General features: G+C 43.5%; 1 protein-coding gene across 5 annotated transcripts in view; it reads left to right on the top strand.

Moving 5' to 3' along the window:
- The window catches only part of ADARB1 (adenosine deaminase RNA specific B1), a 116,881-nt gene extending 108,109 nt beyond the window's left edge, over window positions 1-8,772 (top strand). For 4 of the 5 annotated variants that reach the window (XM_084820509.1, XM_084820475.1, XM_084820501.1 and 1 more), the window contains 2 exons: window positions 2,183-2,361; window positions 3,728-7,509. In XM_084820509.1, coding sequence (XP_084676635.1) covers window positions 2,183-2,361; window positions 3,728-3,904 — 356 coding nt within the window. In that variant the 3' untranslated portion in view covers window positions 3,905-7,509. Of the gene's footprint in view, window positions 1-2,182; window positions 2,362-3,727; window positions 7,510-7,821 lie in introns of those variants that run through there. The other variant, XM_084820484.1, reaches the window with a different exon arrangement.
- Window positions 8,773-23,032: the final 14,260 nt, after the last annotated feature.

Here is a 23,032-nt window from a genome sequence, read left to right as displayed (position 1 = left end):
CGCACCCCTCACCCCTGAAGATCTAGGGACAGCGTAGGATCAAGGAGCACTCCCAAGCTCTGGACTTGATCTTTTAGGGGGAGCACAACCCCTTCCAGAACAGGTTGAATCCTAGTCCCTAAGTCAGGCTTTCTGCTGACCAACCACACTTCTGTGTCGCCTGAGTTTAACCTCAGCTTGTTCACCCTCATCCAACCCATTATTGAACTCAGGCAACATTCAAGGGTTTTAGCTGCTTCTGTGGTGTCAGGTGACAAAGAACAATAGAGCTGGGTAGCATCAACATATTGGTGGCCCCTTACTCCAGAGCTCTGCATGACCAATCCCAGCAGTTTCGTGCAAATGTTAAATAACATAGGGGACAAGAGAGAATCCCCTGGGACACCATAGACCAGTGGCTGTGGAGTCAAACATTAATCCCTCAGCACCACCTTCTAGACGCAGCCTGACAGAAAGGACCAGGACCACTGCAAAACAGCACCCCCAAAGCCCAGCCCCACCAGGCAGCCCAGGTGAATATCGTGTTCGATGCCATCAAAAGCTGCTGAGTGTCCAGGCTCAGTGTGAGGCCAAGGGGAAGCGGTCTGCACACAGTGTTCATTATCTGTTCTGGGTTGCACTAAGCAAGGCATGATCAACATCAGACAAGGCTGGACCTTGGAGAGCACACTGCATGAAGTGTTGCCTGGAAGTTTCTCCCCGAAGGAGCCGCCCCAGCAAAAGACTGCAGTCAACTGAGGCCTTAAGAAAGCCGGCAGAGCCTGGTCTTTCGGTGGCTCCGCCCCTGATGGATACTGAGCCCTTTGGTCCTTAAAGGGCTAGTGTCAGTTTCTGTAATCTAATTCACCTGCGTGGCTGAAGAATGGGGGAAGCTGCAGGGGGGTCATCTCAGAATCAGATGAAGGGAGAGCAACATCCTCTGGGTGAGGAGGTATAGAAGGGGGTGCTGAGCACTCCCCCTGAAGTGAGGGGACCTGTGACCTGTCTGAATCTGAGTCCTCCTCAGGGTACTGCGGAGCCTCAGAACCAGGGGACCTGACACTGAGAGGTCCAAGAGAATGAATAGGGTCATGCTTCCCCCATTCAGCTCCTGACATAGGTCATCAACCAAGGTGACCAAAGCAGTCTCAGTCCCATATCCTGCCCAAAAGCCTGATTGAAATGGGTCCAAATAGTTTCATCCAGATGCATCTGTAGTTGCAACATCACTACCTTCTCGGTCACCTTAGCTAAGAATGGTACATTTGAGACTGGGCTATAGTTAGACAGATCTCCTGGTTCAAAGGAAGGTTTCTTTAATGAAGGCCTCATTACTGCCTCTTTTAAGCAAGAGGGAACAACTCCCTCTCCCAAAGAGGCACTCATCACTCCTCTTGCCCATGGCATCCATTTAATCAGCCAAGAAGGGAAGAGTTTGAGTACAAAGGTGGTGGCCCTCACCACTCCAGAGACTGTGTCCATATCCTTGAGATCCACAAAGCTGAAAAGAACCCAATCTAGTATATAGTTCTTCAGTACTACATTGACAGACATGATTTGCATATGAAGTGCCCTTAAATCTTCCTTCCAAAATAGCTATTGGGAACATTGAAGCAAATTAGTGTTAATGTTCTCCTATATTTGGGGGCAAATAATGACCTCAAGTAATTAGCACAGTTAGAATGTATATACCTTTGCTAGTGTTTGGGGATAGCCCTGACTTTTCTGTAGGAAAGGGTTTTAATAGTCTGAGCACGAATTCATTCGATTGGTGTAATATGAGCAGTTTTATTTTGAAGATGATTGGATACATCTAAGTAATGTCTTTTTTCCTTTATCCAGCTCTTCAGTTACACTTAAATCTGAATTGTAATAAGATTGATTGAGATGTGATAAATATACGCCTAAAACTTGTTTTCTTTATATATGACTTTTGTATTCTTTCCCCTATTCCCAACCTTCACATGCCTTAGTGATGCTGGAATATTTCAGCCACACATTCTCCAGTAATGGAAGCAGGATGTTCATGTCCTAATATCTGTGTCAGAACGGGAATACCAAAGAGGAATGGGGCAATTTTTCAACCATGATTTCAAAGGAACGCAACATAACATGAATTTCTCTGGAAAGAGAAGCTATGAAACATACATGAAAACTGTTCTTTCTGTTTTCTTATTGAGAGTACTTTTTCTCTTTCACGTAGGTATTAGCAATGCTGAAGCCCGCCAACCGGGGAAAGCGCCTAATTTCAGTGTAAACTGGACAGTAGGAGACGCTGGTCTAGAAATTATTAATGCTACAACAGGCAAGGATGAGATGGGTCGTGCATCCCGTCTGTGTAAGCATGCTCTGTATAGTCGTTGGATGCGCATTTATGCAAAGGTATGTCTTTAGAAGGGGATGGTCCAGCATTTCTTTTATAGCTATCAGACTTAAACCATTTTGATTCTGTCTTTATTGGGCAAGCAATTCTCTCTCAGAGCTGAATATATCAGAAATTTGAAATCCAAAAAAAGTTTAGATATTATTTTGTGTGTGTGTTGCAGCTCCAAGAGCAAACTGTAGAATGGTGGATAATGTGACTGGATATATTGGCTTCTTGTAGTCAGTGTGGAGAGTTTTTCCTTTCTCTTTTTGATCACATGTAATGGCTGGGAAAGAATTCTGCCTGAGGTCTTGGAATACAGCTGCCACTTAAGAGTGCTGGCCTGGATGATCAAGGCAGATTCAGATGTTCGTTTCTACTAAGCAAAAGTGTAGAAAGCCTTCATGCTTGTACAGACTGTGCCAGACTTCATAACATGCCTAGTTTAACTGAAGCATGTGTGATGTGAAATGGTTGTCATGCTTTAGAACAAGCCTCATAGTTGAGCTATGCTGTGTCCCTTGCAGGAGAAGGGTACAGGGGATGGGGATGGGACTCAATCTTTCCATATCTGCCTTCAAATTGCTAAGCATAATTAAATTGGAATTGTTCTGTTCTCAACACCCTTCTCTAAAATGAAATTGCCCCATCAAAGCCTGAATTAAGAGTTGACGGGAGGAGAATGGGTTGCATTTAAATCTCAATATGACGGGAGGAGAATGGGTTGCATTTAAATCTCAATAGCTTTTCTTTCTTAGTATGTTTCTGTATGATTCTTGCAGCCTCCAAAGCATTACAGTTTAACTTAAAAAACACACAAAATGAGAGAAGAGATGGGAGATTTAGGGCGCAATCCTATCCAGAGAGGTGGCTGCCTCCGAATCAGAGGCAACCGCCTATTCAAAGCAGGACAGGAGAAGCATGGAGGGGATTCTTCCCTCTGCGCTTCTCTTGCCCTGCATTTTCAGCTAGACAGAGGACAGAGTGGGGAAGGAGGCTGCTGTATGACACATTGGATGTGTCATACAGGCATTTCTGCCCTCCCCGCCCCAGAACGCCCCCAAACACGCCCCTTTTTGGCCGCTCCGCACTCCTCTTGAGAGCATGGAGGACAGGGCTGGCAGCGTGGAAGTGGGGGGAGGTTGGTTCCTGGAAAACCATTTATCCTATGGCTGTCTAGTTGCTGTCTAGCCTCTGTCATATGATTGCTTCCTCTGTCTATCTTTGCATTTTGATTATAATGGGTAGATAGAGGATATGAAAATGTAACCACTCCTAGATTTTCTATTGGCAGTAGTTTTGTAGCTGGGCAATTAAGAAATCACATTTTGGAACAAGCAAGACTTTGCTCTATGTAACGGAACTCTTTTTTTTTCTTTCCAGCTTTCTTCTAGCCTTCGTTCAAAGGTTGGTAAACCAAACATGTATCATGAAACTAAGCAGGTAGCTGCGGAATATCAAACTGCCAAAGAGCGTTTGTTTAAAGCATTTTTGAAGGCAGGGCTTGGAGCATGGGTAGAGAAGCCCATAGAACAGGATCAGTTTTCCCTCGTAGTCTGATCCGGGGACTGCACTTCACTTGGAACAGGGGCTATGGTGGAAACTCCAGTGTCCAGCACCAACATTTCATCTATACAATTATAACAGCAGCTTTTAAATCTTTGTCGTTTTTGGAGGGGACTAACTTGTGACCAAGTGTATTTTTGTTTTTTGTTTTTGCTCAAGTATTAAACTAATCTCAAGAAATTCTGTCGGCAGGAAAAAAACACAGTACAGCTCTCTTCAAGTGATTCATCTGGAAAATGTAGAAATTATTTTAATGCATTGTTGCCAGGTGCATGATTAATGTAAATCACATAGGATTTTACACTATATTTCAGCATGTGGTTTGATTTTGTGTTCTTTCAGTCTATGAGACAGATAATTTATGCGCCTCTGAAAGATTTTTATTTTTAAATTGATTAAGCACATAGGAAGGATACAAATTATAAAACCAGACTGGAATTTGGATAGCTAGTTTTCCCTGCTTCCTCGCTCTTTAAAAACCAGCTTCTGAAAAAAATTGTGTCTTTGATGTGTGTATTTATTAATCTGTGAACCAATTTTTAACATGCCACTTTTTATTCCATTTTAAACTACTTGTCTTCAATTCCCATTTACACATTTTGTGAAATTCTTGGTTTTTTACCATTGTAAACTAGGAACAAAAATATTTGTAAGCTAACACATTTTAGATTTTAATGTTCAAAAAAGAGCTTGGTTTTTGTTTCACAGGAACTCATCAGAGTACAACAGTAATATTACCAGTGATGGAGCAATCTCTAAACACTTAATTTGTGAGGAAATATGTTGACTTGCCAAAAACCAACAAACACCAGAGCTGTTAAATTATTCTAACAACAAAATAATTTTTAATCTATGTGCTCTTCAGAGCCCTAACTTGTTTTCACTGAAGCTGTTGTGTCTCTTTGAAGTTACATTGCCTGTGATTGTACACATATGAATATAAAACTGTCTACCCAGATTATTCCAAAATATAATTTTGTTTGATCTAGTGTAATAGGAATAAATATTGGGAACATATTTATTTATAAAATCTCTGAACCATAAGCATGTGTACACGTCTGGATCTCTCAAGGACAGTAGCGCTGGCTAAAGGAGTTAGTACCCATGCTGAGCATAAGGCCTGTATCTCTGCCGCAGACCCTCCGATGACACTCAGCGCAACTGTTCCCACTGCGTATGCTGCACAGCCAGTTGGCTACAAAATGGTTTACTCTCATGTGCAGTGTATATATGTCATAGGCTGTAGGTAGCTAATCTACAAAGCCAGTAGTCATATGTGGCTCTCCTACCAACTGCCAATGTTTCAGAAAGTATTATCTCCACCTGTTTGACATTCCTCTGTCTGGTAAAGATGTGATAGGATGTGTCAAGTGCAGTGCCATAAAATCAAATACATGGTGGGCTTAATAACTCAGCTTCTAGATGTAGCCCCACCACAGGAAGTTAGATATAAATGTAAAATATTGCTAGGATATTACTTAATACATCTATTTGTAAAAGTAAGAAAAATATAACAATCCCAATAGAAATTTCGGCCTGATCGTGTCAGTTCTATTCCAGGAAAGCGTGGCCTAGGGGACAAATTTAACAAAGTCAATAATTCTGCTCATATGCTTAAAGCGAAATAATGCTTACATGTTTTGCTAAACCAGTGCCAGAAATTAAAGTTGTAATACTAGGTGTATATCACATATATCTCGGCCTCTACAAGATGTGATGTTCATATTGAAGGTATCACATCACCTACAAGTATTTTAAAATATTTATGTAACTATATGTAGTAGTTAGAAATAGTAGCTAGCTCCCCACTTCTAAATATTCTCTGGGTACTACTGCCTACCTAGTGTTGTGGTGATAGATACAAAAATTATAAAAGGATATGTGCATGTCCAGGAAAGCCCCTATGCTGTCATTGGTATACATATTTGTTAAAAGGAAAATGTTAACTAAAAAATTGATTAAAAGGCATGATGGCAATAAGTTAATACAGACTTTAATAGAATAAATCAGAATTTTATTGTGTGAAGGCAAATAATGTATATGGCATCTCTAAATGTTAATGGGCAATGTCTTACAGTACTGTAGCTTGAATAATATATAGGAGACAACCAACACATCCACATGCTTAAAATTGCTCACTTAAATAATTCCACTGAAGCGTATTCCAGTTCAGACATTCAAGGCCAAATTGTGGGCAGTTGTAAAATAAAACAGATTGTGAACAGGACTGCCAACTCTTGAAACCAACATTCTGGTGGCTGGGCCAGACCTGGAGACAGAGCCCTCTGGTTTATGGGGTGGGGTCCAGAGTGGATCTGGTGATAAGAGGGTGGGGTGGGGTGGGGTGGAGCTGTGGGCAGAGTGCAAAGGTGTTTAGCAGGTCTGGAGGCAAAGCCCAGCCGAAAGTCTATTGATTCATCTAGGGAGTACAGATTTTTCTAAAAGACAAACAGCTAAGGAAAAATAATGGAACAGCCTTGTACTTTGCTTTTCTGGCAACTGGCTCAAAGAGAAAACAAAAAATGCCCAGATTGTTGCTTTTTTTCACGGTTGATTGGCAACCCTAATTGTGGGCCTTCTGACTGTTCACCCTGTGATGGTTTCAGTGGTCAAAAGTAATTAACATGTGAAGATTGCACAATATATTGTAAATTCTCTGCAATTTATGGCTTGATATAGAATATGTTATATAGCTTTTAAGTAACAGAGTGGTCAGTTTTGGTCATAATGCTGAAACACAGTTTATCACTACTGTGAATTTCATTTCTGTACCTCCCAGTAACCAAAACACTCTGGGTGGTTTGCAAAGATTAAAACCGTAAAAAATACAATATGACTTTGTAATATCAAAGCAATGTACAAAAATACAACAATTTTAAACAATGAACAGTAAATCCCAGAATGAGCAAAAGTGAGCATTGAGCAGCTTCGCCCCTCCCCTCCCTTCTCCTCTCCAAGGCTATGAAAAACAGATCAAAAGCACTTGCTTTCCCTTTAAATTAACCAGAGTTTGTTGCTATATCTTGAACTGGGGGAAACTGGTTAGTTTACATTATGGTTTGTTGAAACAAGCCAGGATCAAATAGTGGTTTATGAACCTGGCTTATTTACGAATCATACTTTAAACTAACCAGAGTTTCCCAAGTTTGGATATAACAATGCATTCTGGTTAGCTTAAAAAAGGAAGTGAATGCTTCTGAAATACTCCTTGTTGCTATGCCAGAGGAGAAGAGGTGAGGGGTAGCATGCAAGCCCGAGGTTTGCTTCTTTTCGTTTACTTGGTACTAAACCATGGGTTTAGCATTACATCCAAAACGGGCCACTGTCTTCCTCTTCAAAGTGTGCAGTATTTGTCCCTCCTTTGCTTTCTCTTTCCCATCCCACTTCCGTGCCTCACATCTCTGTTCTGTCCTTAGCAATAAGAACGTGACTTGGTAGGTTGAAGCTTACAGTTGCATAATGACTAATTTCTTGACAATGTAACAGTAACCTCCTAGGTAGATCAAAATATAATAGTGTAAGATAGAAAATAGCAACATACGGAACTTTAATATTACTATTCTTATGTTCTAAATTAAACATTTTTATTTAGGTTGTTCCACTGATCTCATTTTATTTTGAGACCACTCTTCTTTGCCATCACGTCTGGCATTTCTAGCTGTACGTGACTGAATTATACTATAGTCCAGTTTCTATGAATGCACACTACTGTACAATCAAAAATTTAATTTGCAGTATGATAGAATTGGGGATTCATTCACACACCTGTGCAGAAAGGAATTCAGTGGGTTATGTGTAGTGAAATGTTCCCTGTAATTGAAGTCTCATAAAAGCTGGAAACCAGCATGAATCTGTCAAATTACTCCTATCACCTTACCCACTTCGTATTTCCATTTCTCTATGATTGGCAGGGCAACAAATCTCTGTACCAGCTGTAATGAAAGGATGCCTTCACATGATGGGTAGGCGGGGATGGCTCTTCCTTCTTCTCCCCGATCAACCAGCCCTTTTCCTCAAAGAGCAAAGACTGAATTACTGGAAACATCTAGTTAACGATGTTGCAACATAACTGTGGGGGAAGTTTATTTAGTTTTGCTGCAATGTGGGAAACGTTCTCCAAACTTAGAAAAATCTCAGCCTTCCCCACCGCCCCGCCCCCAGATGAAGCTCTTTTAACTTTTTAAAGACTCTTTCCATGCTTTTTTCAGTTTAAGCACAAACAATTGGTTGTGAAAAACCTGCTAAAACCTTTTTAGAGGTGGAAAAGACATGTGATTGCAATCCAAATGAAGCAATTAACTATAATGCATAAGTGTGGGTACTCTCTTGGAAGTACTTGTATAACTTCACTCTCTTATGCATTTATTTCAGCTGCCAAAATGAGTTAGTGACCATTCTGTCAAACAGACTCATTATAGAAAACCTAGTGTTCAAAAGGACTTTGGAGGTCATCTAATCCAACCTCCTGCCCAATACATGATCTCCAACGCAGGATACAACTGCAGAGCATTCCTGACAGATGGCTGTCCAATCTCTGCTTAAATACCTCCAGTGAAGGAGAGAGAGCCCACCACCTTCTGAGGGAACTCTTACTGTTAGGGCCTTTCTCATAATGATTCTGTCTTCTATGGCATTGGCTATCCCTCCCAGCATTGTGTTATCTGCTGTTGTAAAGCTTACAGTATAGGACATGTCTCAGTCTTCAAAGCAGATAAAACAAATTGGGTGATGACCCATACTGCTCCCATAATTAGAGCTTTGACCACATTTAATGCAGTAAATGAAAAAGTGATATTTGTTGATAATTGTGCATAAAACATCTTAATGTGACCATAACTTGTCAGTAAAGGTATATACCCCTCTCCTGCTCTGCATGGGTTGTTTTCTTAGCTATTTTGAGATCAAATACCTTCCTGCTGAACAGGTGTGGCAGGCTCTAGGGTGAGAATGGTGCAGCATCCCTTGTTAGAAATATAAGGACTTGAACCATTTTTCAAATTAAACTTTAGTGAAACATTTTTGTCTAATACTCCAATACAGAAGTATTTATCTACTTCAAACATCACACCTACTCCTATGAACCAAACCCAAGAAACACAGAGGAAGAGAGATGGGGGCGGGATGTGGGGTGGAGAGAATGAACACATTTGTGGGCTGATACGGCAACTCTTGTTTCTCAAAAAAAGCAGTAGAAGTAACAGACCTTGAAGTCTGTTCAACAGCTGGCTATGCAGATGGTGTCATCAGGAAAGGTTTGGTTTCATGGCTTATGGTACCAATATGAAGGACTCCTTGCAGATGATGATGTGTACCTCATGGGGTCTGGGAAGAAAGTTTTTGGCAGGAGCATCACAAACCTGATCGAGAGGGCTTTAAACTGAATTGGCCAGGGGGCGGGGAGGTGGCGGCAAAAGCCCAGAGCTAATTACAGCAATGCTATTCCCCATAGTAACCTATGGCTGGGAGAGCTAGACCATAAGGAAGGCTGAGTGAAGGAAGATAGATGCTTTTGAACTGTGGGGTTGGAGGAAAATTCTGAGAGTGCCTTGGACTGCAAGAAGATCAAACCAGTCCATACTCCAGGAAATAAAGCCAGACTGCTCACTTGAGGGAAGGATATTAAAGGCAAAACTGAAGTACTTTGGCCACATCATGAGAAGACAGGATACCCTGGAGAAGATGCTGATGCTAGGGAAAGTGGAAGGCAAAAGGAAGAGGGGCTGACCAAGGGCAAGATGGATGGATGATATTCTGGAGGTGACGGACTTGACCTTGGGGGAGCTGGGGGTGGCGACGGCCGACAGGAAGCTCTGGTGTGGGCTGGTCCATGAAGTCACGAAGAGTCGGAAGCGACTGAGCGAATAAACAATTACAGAGCTAAGTACTACAGACAAGAATACCATGCACAAAGGAGGAGACAAGAAATTGGAGGCCATGGGTGTTGCACTTTCCCAGTTTCCCTGCTGTATTTAACTGAAAATTACTGGGATCCACCTCCACTGTCTTGTCTCCTTTGTCCTTGGAGATCTTCTCTGTAATACTTAGTTCAGCAGTTTGCACTGAGCTTCTGCCATATATTAATGCATGGAGCATAGGAAAAACACAGGATTAATTTGAAATCCTAATTCAGGTTGTTAAGTATGAACTAATAGGAATCACTGAGACTTGGCGGGATGAGACTCATGACTGAAATACAGCCATTGAAAGGTATACTTTGTCCAAAGGGAATAGCCCTACAGGAAGGTTCAGGAAATAGCATTATCTCATCTGATCTCGGCTGCTAAGCAGGGTCAGCCCTGGTTAGTACTTGGATGGGAGACCGCCTGGGAATCAGGCTTCCTGCACTGAGCAGGGGGTTGGACTTGATGGCCTTGTAGGCCCCTTCTAACCCTATGATTCTATTAATTTATACATCTGTGTGGAAATTCATAACTCTGAGGATGCACTGTTGAAAGCATTTGGGTAAAGACAGAGGAAAAGAGAAACAAGTGACAGTTATAACACACTACCCACCCAGTCAGAAAACATGGATAGTGGTTTCCTGGAACAGACGAGAAAACTTTTCACATAGGCAAGCAACAGTAGTAATGGGGGATTTCAACTATCGTGACATCTGCTGGAAGTCTTAACGGCAAAGAATGGAACATCCAATAGGTTTTTTTTACCTGTCTTGCTGACAACTTCATCTCTCAGAAGGTGGAAGAAGGTGGATCTTAGTGTCTTCATGGATCACAAGCTGAATATGAGCCAGCAGTGCACTGTGGCAGCTAAGAAAGCTAAAGCAATCTTGGGTAGCATTAAAAGAAGCATAGTGTTTAGTTCATGGGAAGTATTTTGCTCCATTCTGCATTAGTCAGGTCACATTTGGAGTACTGTGTCCAGTTCTGGGTGTCCTACTTTAAGAAGGACATTGATATGGAGTGTGTCCAGAGAAGACCAACCAGGATGGTGAAGGGTCTGGAAACGAATTCCTATGAGGAACCATTGAAAAAGCTGGGTACATTTTGCCTGGAGAAGAGAAGATTAAGGGGAGACATGATAGTGATCTTCAAGTATCTGATGGCTGTCATGCAGAAGATGGAGCAGATGTGTTCTCTGTTGCTCCCCTGAAGGCAGAACTAGAACCAACAGGTGGACATTGTAGGGAAGCTGATTTTGGCTAAACGTTAGGAGAAATTTCCTAACAGTAAGAGCTGTTCAGCGGTGGAACAGATTGCCACCAGAGGTGGTGGGTTCTCCTTCACAGGAAGTATTTAAGCAGTGGCTGGATGGCCATCTGACAGGGATGCTGTAGCTGCACTCTGCAGTGCAGAGCCTGCATTGTCCAGAGACTAGATGATTTCCAAGGTCCCTTCCAACTGTATGATTCTATGATGTCTCTATGTGCCATACTTTATGCTTTAGAATCAGCATAAAGGAGAACATTGTTGTAAGTCAATGGAACATTCCAAACCTTTGCAAGGAAGGAAACGTGAGTGAAGTCACTTCTATAGATGACGAAAGGGAAGCATATAGCCACAAGTGTCTGAGATCATGCCTAAGAAGCTGGAGAGCTTATTGGGACCATGGGGGGAGGAGCCATTTGTCCCTGCCACAGTCCAAATTGGATGCTCATGTTCATTTTCATGTCAAGAGTATGACTCCACACAAACACCAGGTTTATATGTGAATAGGGACACATGTGGAAGAATGTGCTGTCACAACCAGTGATTTTAATATCGGGTGTGTAAGTGTGATAGATCTAATAGATTTTTGCTTTCCTAGGCATGATTTGCAGACACCATCCATGGGAAAGAATGGAAAAGCATTATACAATGTGACAGTGATTTAGATGCCACTGGTTTTGACAAGCCCATCTAGGTCAGGTCAATGGTCCATCTAGTCCAGAGTTCTGCTTCCCACTGTGACCAACTAGATGCCTCAGGGATGCCCACAAGCAGGATATGAAGTAATAGCATGTTCCAAGCACTAGTCTTACAGGAAAGGAGCTCTAACCCCTTGATCATTTTGGTTGCCCTTGTTTGCACCTTTTTCAGTTCTATTATGTCCTTTACCTGGCTCCTAAATTATGATCTAGTGGGTGCTCATGGAGGGTGTTCCACAGGTATGGGGCCGCCCCTGAAAAGGCTTTCTTCTAGGTCGCCAGCTACCTCACCTCTGCTGGCAAGGGCACCAGGAACAGAGCTTCAGATGAAGATCTCATTGTAAGGGTGGACTGGTACAGAAGAAGGCAGTCCAACAAGTACTTGAGTCTCAAGCCATGTAAGGGCTTTCAAGATAAGCACCAGCACTTTTGAGTCTGGAAGCAGCCAATGAAGCACTTTAAAAACAAATGATCCAGACCACCTCCCATTGGTAATCCTACATTGTGACATTAGATATACATCGTGTTACAACATCAGATCATCATCAGCCAAGTGTAAAAGTGGTGATGCAGAAGCAAGGTGCTTTCACATCCCAGCCTTCTTTAGCTTTTCTTCAACTCTATTTGGAAGGTAATACAAATGCACCCAAAGAACTATGCTGTGGGTTGATTAACAATAGTTCTCAGATGTACAAGACTGCAGGGATCTAACAAACGCAGCTCCTGAGGGTGTAGAGATATCCCTTGCACACACATCTCATTCCTATAACCTCCATGGACCAGGCCTTTAGCAGGAGAGATCAGAGTTTTAATAAGTTGTATTAAAATGGCTTGAAGTTCTCCCTCCATTAAAAAAAAGAATACTGAGAGACTTTATATTTTGTGTTAGGATATACATAGGGCATTTGGGGTGTGGACATTTTAAGGTGTCTGATTAGAGTAAGCCCCACCAAAATTGGGCCAGAGTTTATATTTTGTGTGTCCCAATATATTTCTCCATGAAATGGTACAAGTTTCAACAATGTACTTTGTTCTACACTTCAGTTCCTCTTGCATCAAACTTGCTTTATACAAATGAGCAAACAAGTACTTCATCTTTCTCTTCAAAAGCTATGCAAAATGCTTAAAGTGCAGTTACCTCTCAGGTGCTGAAATCAATCCAACACCTACCGAAATACAAATACCCCATACAGCCAAAGATACCCCTATAATAGAACTGTAATTGAACTTAATTTATCATTTGAGACAGCCTTTCTCAGGTAATGAGACAGATGGGTTTCAATGCTTGACACTGGAGTAAACAGGATAATGCACTGCAGGACACACTATAGCAGCCTTCCCTAACATGCTGTCCTCCAGGTGTTTGGGATTTCAACTTCCATAAGCCACAGCCAATGGTCAGGAATTCTGGGAGTTGCATTCCAAACCAACTGGAGAGCACTAGATTTGGGAAGGCTGAGCTACGTGATTTCAGAGATAGCAAATGATCAGGTAGCAGTAAATTAAGAGAAAAATTAAGATTGCTGACCTCCGGATTTAGCTGTTCAAAGGACATGAAGTATGGAATCCTACCATCTGGACAGAAGTACTACTAAACCAATGTGTCAAATCCAGATGTAGTTATATTTAGAGTACGCACAGCTCTGTGTGACGTCTTAGAATATCTAGCAAGTCTCACTGATTTCAGTGGGTCTACTCTAAGAATGACAAAATCTGGGTCTGACCCATTAGACGTTTGAATAAACAAGTAAACATATTCCAGATGCATCTTGCCCTCTGCACATTCGCTCCCTTTGGAACATTTGTACATATTACTATTGTCAGTATTTAGGGTACAGTCCTTTCATAACAACCATGCTGGATCTGTCCAAAGGCCTATGTACTCCAGCAATTTGTTCTGACAGTGGTCAAGGAGATGCCAATGGGAAGCTCAGAAGCACAATGTGAATTATGCAACAGCACCTCCTGCTCATGTTCCTTGAAACTGGTGTACGGACTGGAGGGAATATATAGCCATCATTACTAGTAGCCATTGATAGCCTTATTCTCCTTTCCTGTGCATGTGCAGCATCCACATACATATGGATCCCCATAAGGCATAATAGAGCCATGTTTTCCTTGCTTCTCCACCCCCCACCCCCTGTCATGTGTAACCAAGTGCATCAAGCTATTATGTAGAATGGGAGGTTTGTGCATGTCTCATGTCTCCGTGCAGCTCTCTTTCCATCTTGTCAAGGAATGAACACTCTGAAGCTTGTGCAACATAACCTGACTAAAGGGGCTGGATGGGGATGTGGGAAGCACAAAGAAACCTATTTCCTGGGCTGCTGTGACAGGCAGCTGCACATGCACACCAAGGAGAGGGGGGAATCACATTGCTAAACTACATGGGGATCCTTTAACACTAGCAAGGAGAAGGAATGTGCCCATTGTAAAGAAAAAGGATCAGGAATATTGTGTTGTTGGCTATAAGGGCAGAAATTAGCATGTATACAAATACATCAGGGCCTCGCTACAGCTACTGCCAACCACTCATAGCAAAACCAAACTCTGTACAGGCAGGTTGCTTACCTGTAACTAGTTCTTTGAATGATCATCTCTGCAGTCCCACTTATGGGCTCTGCAATCGCACAGAGCTCCATTTGGGAAGCTTTTATAGCTACAGTTTTGGCAAGAGCCCCTCCCCCACACTCTGCATGCCCCATCCAGCCCCCTCAAGGGGTGCAGCTCTCACCTTTCCACTCAGTTCACACTTCTGGTTGAGGTAAGAGAGGTGGGTGGTGTGAGTGCACAGATGACCACTCCTTGAAGAAGTCCAAAAGGATACCCATCAACCATGGTATCCTTTGGACCAGCTCAGTGGGTTGGGTGTCGGGGGCGCTGTATTGCAGGGTCATTTCGAGAGACTGGCATTGGGAGACTCTATTGCCCCAGTGGCAGTTGTGCAGTGGGGTGCCACAGGGTACCATCTTGTCTCCAATAGTGTTTAACATCCATACGAAGCCACTGGGAGTAGTCATTAGGGGGGTTATGTGCTTCGGTGTGCTGATGACATGGAGCTCTCTTCCTCGGTTGTATCTGAATCAGGTATGGCCATGCAGGTTCTGGATGCAGTGGTGATCTAGATGGGGACCAATAAACTGAGGCAGAATCCTGGCAAAATGGAAGCCTTGTGGGCGAGTGGTTCCCACGTCCAGGAGATAGGTAGGTTACCTGTTCTGGATGGGGATGCACTCTCTCTGAAGGATCAGGTGTGCAGTCTTCGGGTACTTCTGGGTCCATCTTTGTTGCTAGAGACCCACTTGGATTGGGATAGCTTGGCCACAGTGTTTCATGCATTAGTAACCTTGAAGTTGGATTACTCTAATCCCCTTTATACAGGCTGCTCTTAAGGCTGGTCCAGAAACTGCAGCTAGTGCAGAATGCTTTGGCTAGGTTGCCAAGTAGGGCAAAGTACTAGCAACATATTACACCTGTGCTGCTGAAGGAACTGCACTGGCTGCCTATTTGCTACCAGGCCAAGTTTCTATACCAGTGACAGATTTTGGGACCTAGTTATCTGAGAGAGACTTGCCTTCTTGCCTCTTGACCCATTCAGTCTTTGAGATCATCTGGTGAGGACCTCCTGATGGTGCCACATACTCCTGAGGTCCACTCTGCAGTTGTTCAGAGCAGGGTGTTTAGTGTAGTGGCACCCACTGTGTGGAATAATCTTCCCTCTGAGATTATTCATGCACCAACACTTGTTATGTTTAGGTGCATGTTGAAGTCTTGGAATGATCGCATTCTCAGTAATAGCTCTCTAAAGGCTACCACCACAGAGTAGGTAAGCACCAGGTGGAACCCAGAAAATGATACTGAGAGTGAGGAGGAGCACAATCTTAGCAAAGAGTACGTGAGTCTTCAGGTGTAAGGTCAGTAATTTCCCTGATGCAGATGATCTACTCACATGCCAGACTGGAGACAATACCTCCATTGGTGGGCTCTGTGGGGAAGCAACAGCTAATTTTTCTAGGTGTAGGCAGGGAAAGGAATTGTTACTGCATGTGCTATTCTAAATACATGTACAACCTGCCCACGTTCTCAAGATATGCATTCATAAAAGGATCTTAACTTTGGCAATAGTGCATCTTTGGCGAGGCGGAACCCAGTAATCCATACACAGTTTCTCCAAACACCCTCAACAGCTCACTGTGACAAATTTGCAAGACATTTTGAAGATAAAAAAATCACTTGTAGATGCCTATATTAGTGCGATTCCATTAACCGAGGTATCCGGAGCACCATCTCGCCCGGTTGTATTGGATGAGTTTCCGTTGCTGAGGGCTGAAGATGCAGACAAAGGGCTTGGATGAGTTTGACTCACCACTCGTGTGCTAATCCCTGCCCATCTTGACTTGTTACATCTAATTAGAAGGGGATGGCTGGTTGGATCTGGAAGGCTGCAAGTTCCTCTTTGAGAGGGGGCGATACCAGCCTTCTTAAAAGAGGTAGTAATCAGAAACCTAACCTTGACTGAGAAGTGGAGGGCAACTATAGGCTACTTGCTAACATCCTGGGGAAGGTGCTTGAGTATGTGGTTGCTAATCAATTCCAGGCATTTGTGGACAAAGTTGATTTTCCAGATCCATTTCAATCTGGCTTTAGGCCCAGTTTGGGGACAGAATTGCCTCAGTTGCTCTGTGGGATGACGTTTGCCAAGAGATGGCGTGTTTGTGTGACCCCGTTAGTTCTGTTGGATCTCTCAAGGGGCTTCCAGTACCATTGACCTTCTGGACTGGCTGTCTGGGTTGGGAACTGGGGGTACTGTTTTGCAGTGGTTCCATTCCTACTTAGATGGTTGTTTCCAGAAAGTGGTGCTGGAGAATTATTGCTCTGATCCATAGCAATTGTCACGGGGTTCTAGAGGGCTCAATTTTATCCCCCATGCTATTTAAAATCTACATGAAAGCACTGGGGGAGGTTAGCCAGAAGTGTGGGCTGAGGTGCCATCAATATGCCAATCACACCCAGCTTTACCTCTCCTTTTAATCTAGTCCAGGTAAGACAGTGGTTGTCCTAAATTGGTGCCTGAGCAGGACAATGTACTGGATGAGGGCTAAACTGAAGCTCAACCCAGGCAAGATAGAGGTACTGTTAGCAGGTGGTTTGTCTGCCCACTGAGTACTGTTGAACCTGTCCTGTTCAAGACAAGGCCGGGCAGCCACCTGTCGGGGGTGCTCTGACTTGGATTCCTGCACTGCGCAGGGGGTTGGACTCCACGGCCTTGTGGGCCCCTTCCAGCCCTGCCATTCTGCGATTCCTGGTGGGAGCTCCACTCCCTCTGAAAGATCAGGTGCACGGTGCGGGGTGCTCCCGATCCATCACTGCTGCTTGAGGCCCAGCTAGCCTCAGTGGCCGGGAGCACCTTTGATTAGCTTAGTTTGACATACCAGCTGTGACCTAACTCAAAAGAGATAGCCTGGCAAGAGTCATCCATGCTCTGGTAACCTCCTGGTTGGATTACTGCAATGTCTTGTCCATGGGGCTACCTACCAGTCCATTTCTAAGCCCAATTCAAATGGTGGTGCTACCCTTTAAAGCCCTAAATGGCTTGGGACCTGAGTATCTAAAGGAACATCTTCCCCCATATGTATTCTCCTCTGGGTGCCCTGGGTGCAAAGAAAGCTAGCACCCCACTTATGGAATGCCCTCCCCAAAGAGGTTCACTGGTGACTGAGTTGCTATCTTTTTGACACCAGGCAAGACCTTTCTTTTCTCCCAGGCATTTTAGAGGCCTAGTTCTAGATTTATGGCTGTTTTATCTATTCTTGTGCTGCTTGTTTTGTATTGTATTTCATTTTTAAATTCTTGTATTGTATTTTATATTGCAACTGTTAGTCTTTTAGCTGTTTGTAATCTGCCCATTACTCTTTGCTCCAGGGAAAGTAACTTGGTATAGTGATCATAATTCAAATACAAGCGTACACTGAGAACAAAGCCGGTAGAGAGAATCAGATTATGGGGAAATTAGCTTAGTTCTCCCCAAGATTGAAACCGAAGCTTAAAACCAGGCTTTGGGCATGCACTGCCCCATGTTAATATAGGATGAACTTGTCAGTATGGGAGGCCAAAGAGGTGAGGATTAAGTAAATTGGAGTCCCTAACACTTTGGAAGTGGAAAGGAAAAGTTTAGGGTGAGCGTTAGAGTTGGGAGAAGGAAAATAATTTTGGGGAACTTGTGCTAAGAAGAGGTGGTGTGATCAGGCTAGTCTTGGTGCACAGGCACAACAACAAAAGGCGATGGAGGAAGGAGGTTGCAAAATGCGTTCGTGCCAATTTCTAGCGCTTTGTGCATGTACCTCCTGTTTCCTCCCAAAGAGAGGAAATAGGCTTGCACCAACAATTCTCACTGCATTCAAGGATCCTTAGCATTACTGCCATCGGTCTGACCAATTATACTTGAAGACTTAGCCAACTGATGACGAAATAGAGAGAGGGAACCAGAGGAAGCAAACAGGAGTCCTGCTGCAATCCTTCCACTAGTTTGGCCAGGGAAGGCTGCACAACGTGGCTGGGGCTCTGACCCAGTACAGTTCAAAATTAGACCAAATCTGAGCATAAACACACACACACACACACACACACACACACACACAAAGGGGGCTGCCGTGTGTAGGATGCCTTCCTAGATCGGATAAGGTTTAAAGATAGTTTATCTGGGTCAGTCTGACCCATTCCTGAAGCTGAAGACTGGGGTATGTTGAAACTCCTGAGTTTCTACAACAAAGGTAAAAAAGGGCTTCCTTTTAAAATGGGGTTGTTGTTTTGCAAACCTTCACCTGTGGCGCAGCGAGTACCTGAGGAGCCAGACTAGGCTGTGTCTAGATAAAATACGAAGCAGTGGAGAAGTGACAGAACCACTGCATCTAAGTACCCTTTAGACTCTTCTCTCTGGGCTTTGCCAAGGGTAACAAGACTCCCTAATTTGTCTCTCTCTGGGAGAGATCGGTGAGGGCTCCTGCCAAAAACAAGGGTAGGCCAAGAGTCCAAAATGCACGGACCCAGCTGTTTCAGGTCCATCTGCTATAGCTGGAACTGATCACAAGCTGGCACACTGAATGCACAGAACTTGAGGTGTGATACATTTTACACAAAAACATTGACATCATGTTTATCAACACAAAAGTTGCAGGAAGATTTTCAAGTATAGAGAATGAAAGTTCCTGACGGAAAACAATGAAGTTCATAATCTTCCATCAGAGCCCTTAGTAAACACAAAAGTGGGTGGGTGATTCTAGGAGCTGTTTCCCAACTATGCAAAGTTGTGAAACCGTTACAAACTATACAATTTCTTGAGGGTGTTTCACAGAATCATAGAACAGTAGGGTTGGAAGGGGCCTACAAGGCCATTGAGTCCAATCCCCTGCTCAGTGCAGGAATCCAAGTCAGAGCATCCCTGACAGATGGCTGTCCAGCCTCGTCTTGAATGCCTCCAGTGTGGGAGAGCCCACCACCTCCCTAGGTCATTGGTTCCATTACTGTATCGCTCTGATAGTCAGGAAGTTTTCCCTGATGTTCAGTTGGAATCTGGCTTCCTGTAACTTGAGCCCATTCTTCCGTGTCCTGCACTCTGGGATGATCGAGAAGAGATCCTGGCCTTCCTCTCTGTGACCTTTCAAGTACTCAAAGAGCGCTATCATATCTCCCCTCAGTCTTTTCTCAAGGCTAAACATGCCCAGTTCTTTCAGTCTCCCCCCATAGGGCTTTGTTTCCAGTCCCCCGATCATCTTCATTGCCCTTCTTTGAATCCTCTCTGTCTGCATCCTTCTTCAAGTGTGGTGCCCAGAACTGGACACAGTACTCCAGATGAGGCCTAACCAGTACTGAGTAGAGGGGAACTAGGACTTCATGTGATTTGGAAGATATGCTTCTATTAACGCAGCCCAAAAGAGCATTTGCCTTTTTTGCAGCCACATCACATTGTTGGCTCTCATTCAGCTTGCGATCTACAACAATTCCAAGATCCTTCTCACTTGTAGTATTGTTGAGCCAAGTATCGCCCATCTTGTAACTGTGCATTTGGTTTCTTTTCCTAGGTGCAGAACTTGGCATTGATCCCTATTAAATGTCATTCTGTTGTTTTCTGCCCAGCACTGCAGTCTATCAAGATCACTCTGAATTTTTTTCTGTCTTCCAGGGTATTAGCTATCCCCCTTCCCCAATTTTGTGTCATCTGCAAATCTGATAAGCATTCCCTGCACCTCCTCATCCAAGTCATTAATAAAAATGTTGAAGACTACTGGGCCCAGGACTGAGCCCTGCGGTACCCCGCTCCTTACCTCTCCCTAGTTTGAGAGGATCCCATTGATAAGCACTCTTTAAGTCCAATTCTGTAGCCAACTGTGGATCCACCGGATCGTTGTTTCATCTAGCCCACTTTGAGCTAGTTTGCTTATCAGGATATCATGGGGCACTTTGTTGAAAGCTTTGCTGAAGTCGAGATATATTATGTCCACAGCATTCCCACAGTCCACAAGGGAGGTTACCAGATCAAAAAAATGAGATCAGATTTGTCTGGCAGGATTTGTTATTGACAAATCCATGTTGGGTTTGAGTAATCACTGCATTGTTTTCGAGGTGGTTACAGATGGATTGCTTTATAAACTGCTCCAGAACTTTCCCAGGGATTGATGTCAGACTGACTGGTCTGTAGTTCCCAGGTTCCTCCTTTTTGCCCTTTTTGAAGATAAGGACAACGTTAGCCCTCCTCCAGTCATCTGTGTAGCTTGGCCTTCCTTCCACTTCCTATATGTGTCCTTTTTTGTTTTCAGGTCTTCTCTAAGCTTTTTGTGAAGCCACCTTGGCTTCGTCTGTTCTCTTCCACCTTTTCTTCTTGTTGGAATTGTTTGTAATTGTGCTTTGAGAATTTGCTTTTTTAACAACTCTCACCCATCTTGGACTCCCTTTCTCATTAGAGTCACTTGCCATGGGACCTTGCTTATCATTGTTCTGAGTTTATTAAAATTGGCTTTCCTAAGATCTAGGGTACACATTTGGCTACACTTGACTTTTGCTTCCTTTAGAACCAAGAACTCAAGGATAACATGGTCACTTTCCCCCAGAGTTCCTGTAACTGCTACTTGATCCACTAAGCCATCTCTGTTGGTTAGGACAAAGTCAAGGATAGCTGATCCTCTAGTTCCTTCCTCTACTTTCTGTAGGAGGAAATTATCAGCAACACAAGTCAGGAATCTCATGTTTTGCAGAATTTGTCTCCCAACAAATATCAGGGAAATTGAAGTCTCCCATTGCTTCCTTGAAACATTGGCTGTTTGCTTTTCAAAAGTTTCATCCTCATCTTCTCCTTGATTGGGTGGCTGGTAGTAGACTCCAACCACCATGTTCCTTTTATTCTTTGCTCCATTTGTTTTACCCTAGATGCTCTTCATGGGGCTACCAAGCTCCTTCTCCTGTATTTCTGTGCAGAGATATGTATTTTTAACATATAGTGCAACCCCACCTCCCTTTCTGTTCCTTCTGTTCCTTTTGAACAAGTTATATCCTTCAATTGCTGTATTCCAGTCATAGACGTCATCCCACCAAGTCTCAGTTATACCTATCAAGTCATAATTTCCCTCCTGTATTAAGATTTCATGTTCATTCTGTTTGTTTCCCATACTCTGGGCATTAGTATACAGACATCGAAGACCATGTGTTTTATAGTCTGGCTTTCTTCCTACATGTTTTTGAAAACTATTATTGGGTGCTATTAGAGCCATTCTCTCCGTTGTGGTGCATGAGCCTTCGTCCACTGTTACCCCCAACTTTACATCTCCCTCCCCTATAGGATTCAGTTTAAAGCCCCCCTGATGAAGTTCTTCATGCTGTGGCCAAACACATTCTTCCCAGCCTTTGTGAGGTCCAACCCATCTTCCAGGAAGTATAGCCCGTGGTCCCAGAATCCAAATCTCTCATGTCGGCACCACCTTTGTAGCCAGTCATTCACATGGAGTATTTTCCTTTCCCTTTTTATCCCTCTTCTAACTACTGGAAGGATGGATGAGAAATCTGTCTGGGCCCCAAAGTTCTTGCGTTTCCTTCCCAAAGCTTCAAAGTCTGACGTGATTTCTTCGTAGCTCTGCTTGGCGGTAGCATTTGTTCCCACATGGATGAGAAGAAAGGGGTACCTGTCGGTGGGCTTTATGAGTATAGGCAACCCTTCGGTCACATCTCTAATCCATCTTCCTGGGAGACAGCATAACTGACAAGTCCATGGGTCTTGGAGACATACTTGGGTTTCAATCCCATGCAGCAAGGAGTCTCCCACTACTACTGCTCTTCTCTTTTTGTTGTAGACCTTGGTTTCATTGCCTCTGCTTGACTGACCTTCAATCTCTGCTTTCATGCAGGTTCCCCTGTACTTCTTCCTCTGTAGCCTGTCCTCAAGTCTCATCCTCCAGTAACTGGAAATGGTTCCATAGTTCCACTGCTTCCACTGGTGCAGAGTGTCTTCTAGTTCTTCTGCTCCTGCCACCCTTTTTCAAGGAGTATCCTCTACTTCATTTTTCCTCACCTCAACATTTTCCTCTTCTGCCTCAGCTTGCTGTTGCTCTTCTGGCTTCTGTACTTCAGTTTGGTGCTGTAGTTCCACTGTTCTGTCCAAGAACTCTTCATCTTCTCTTATTCTCTGGAGGATCAACACTCCTCTAATCAGAAGGGGAAATTACTTCATGACTACTTTCTTGCATGTTTGATTAATGTTACCTTTTGCCTGCTTTAAAGTTCTTTAAATATATACAGCTTCAATTGATTTGGTAGTGATAGAACTAGCCTTGCATATGTGACCTAAAGCTGCTGAATAATCTACTTCGTTATACCATAATCTCCCATCTTGAGTCCAGCCAAAGCACCATGTTTATGATTGACAATATCATAGAGGGTTCAGGACCTGCCCTGCCCCTAAGCAGCCTCCTAACAGTGTTGGTCCTGACAACTCCCACTGTGCAAGTTGTTTCGGCACACGGAGTTTCTTGGACAAAGTTGGATCTGACATAGCAGTTGACACGAACTGGACATTCACAGATTTTACAGTTTGCTTCAAGATCAAGGAACATTCTGGTGACATCCCCTTTATATTCATAAAACTCTTAGAGGAACGTAAGAATAGAAGAGCTGACTTCCGGTCGGAGCCAATGTCGCCCTTGGCAGCATTCCGCGGAGCCTCTTGCGGGACGCTATCTCAAACAGTTTTTAAAAGGTTGAAAAACCTTTTCCTC

Source organism: Heloderma suspectum, chromosome 1, assembly GCF_057233095.1.
Source record: "Heloderma suspectum isolate Gila_16-S chromosome 1, 16-S_ref, whole genome shotgun sequence".
NCBI lineage: Eukaryota > Metazoa > Chordata > Lepidosauria > Squamata > Helodermatidae > Heloderma > Heloderma suspectum.
This window is presented reverse-complemented; position numbering and strand designations above follow the sequence as displayed.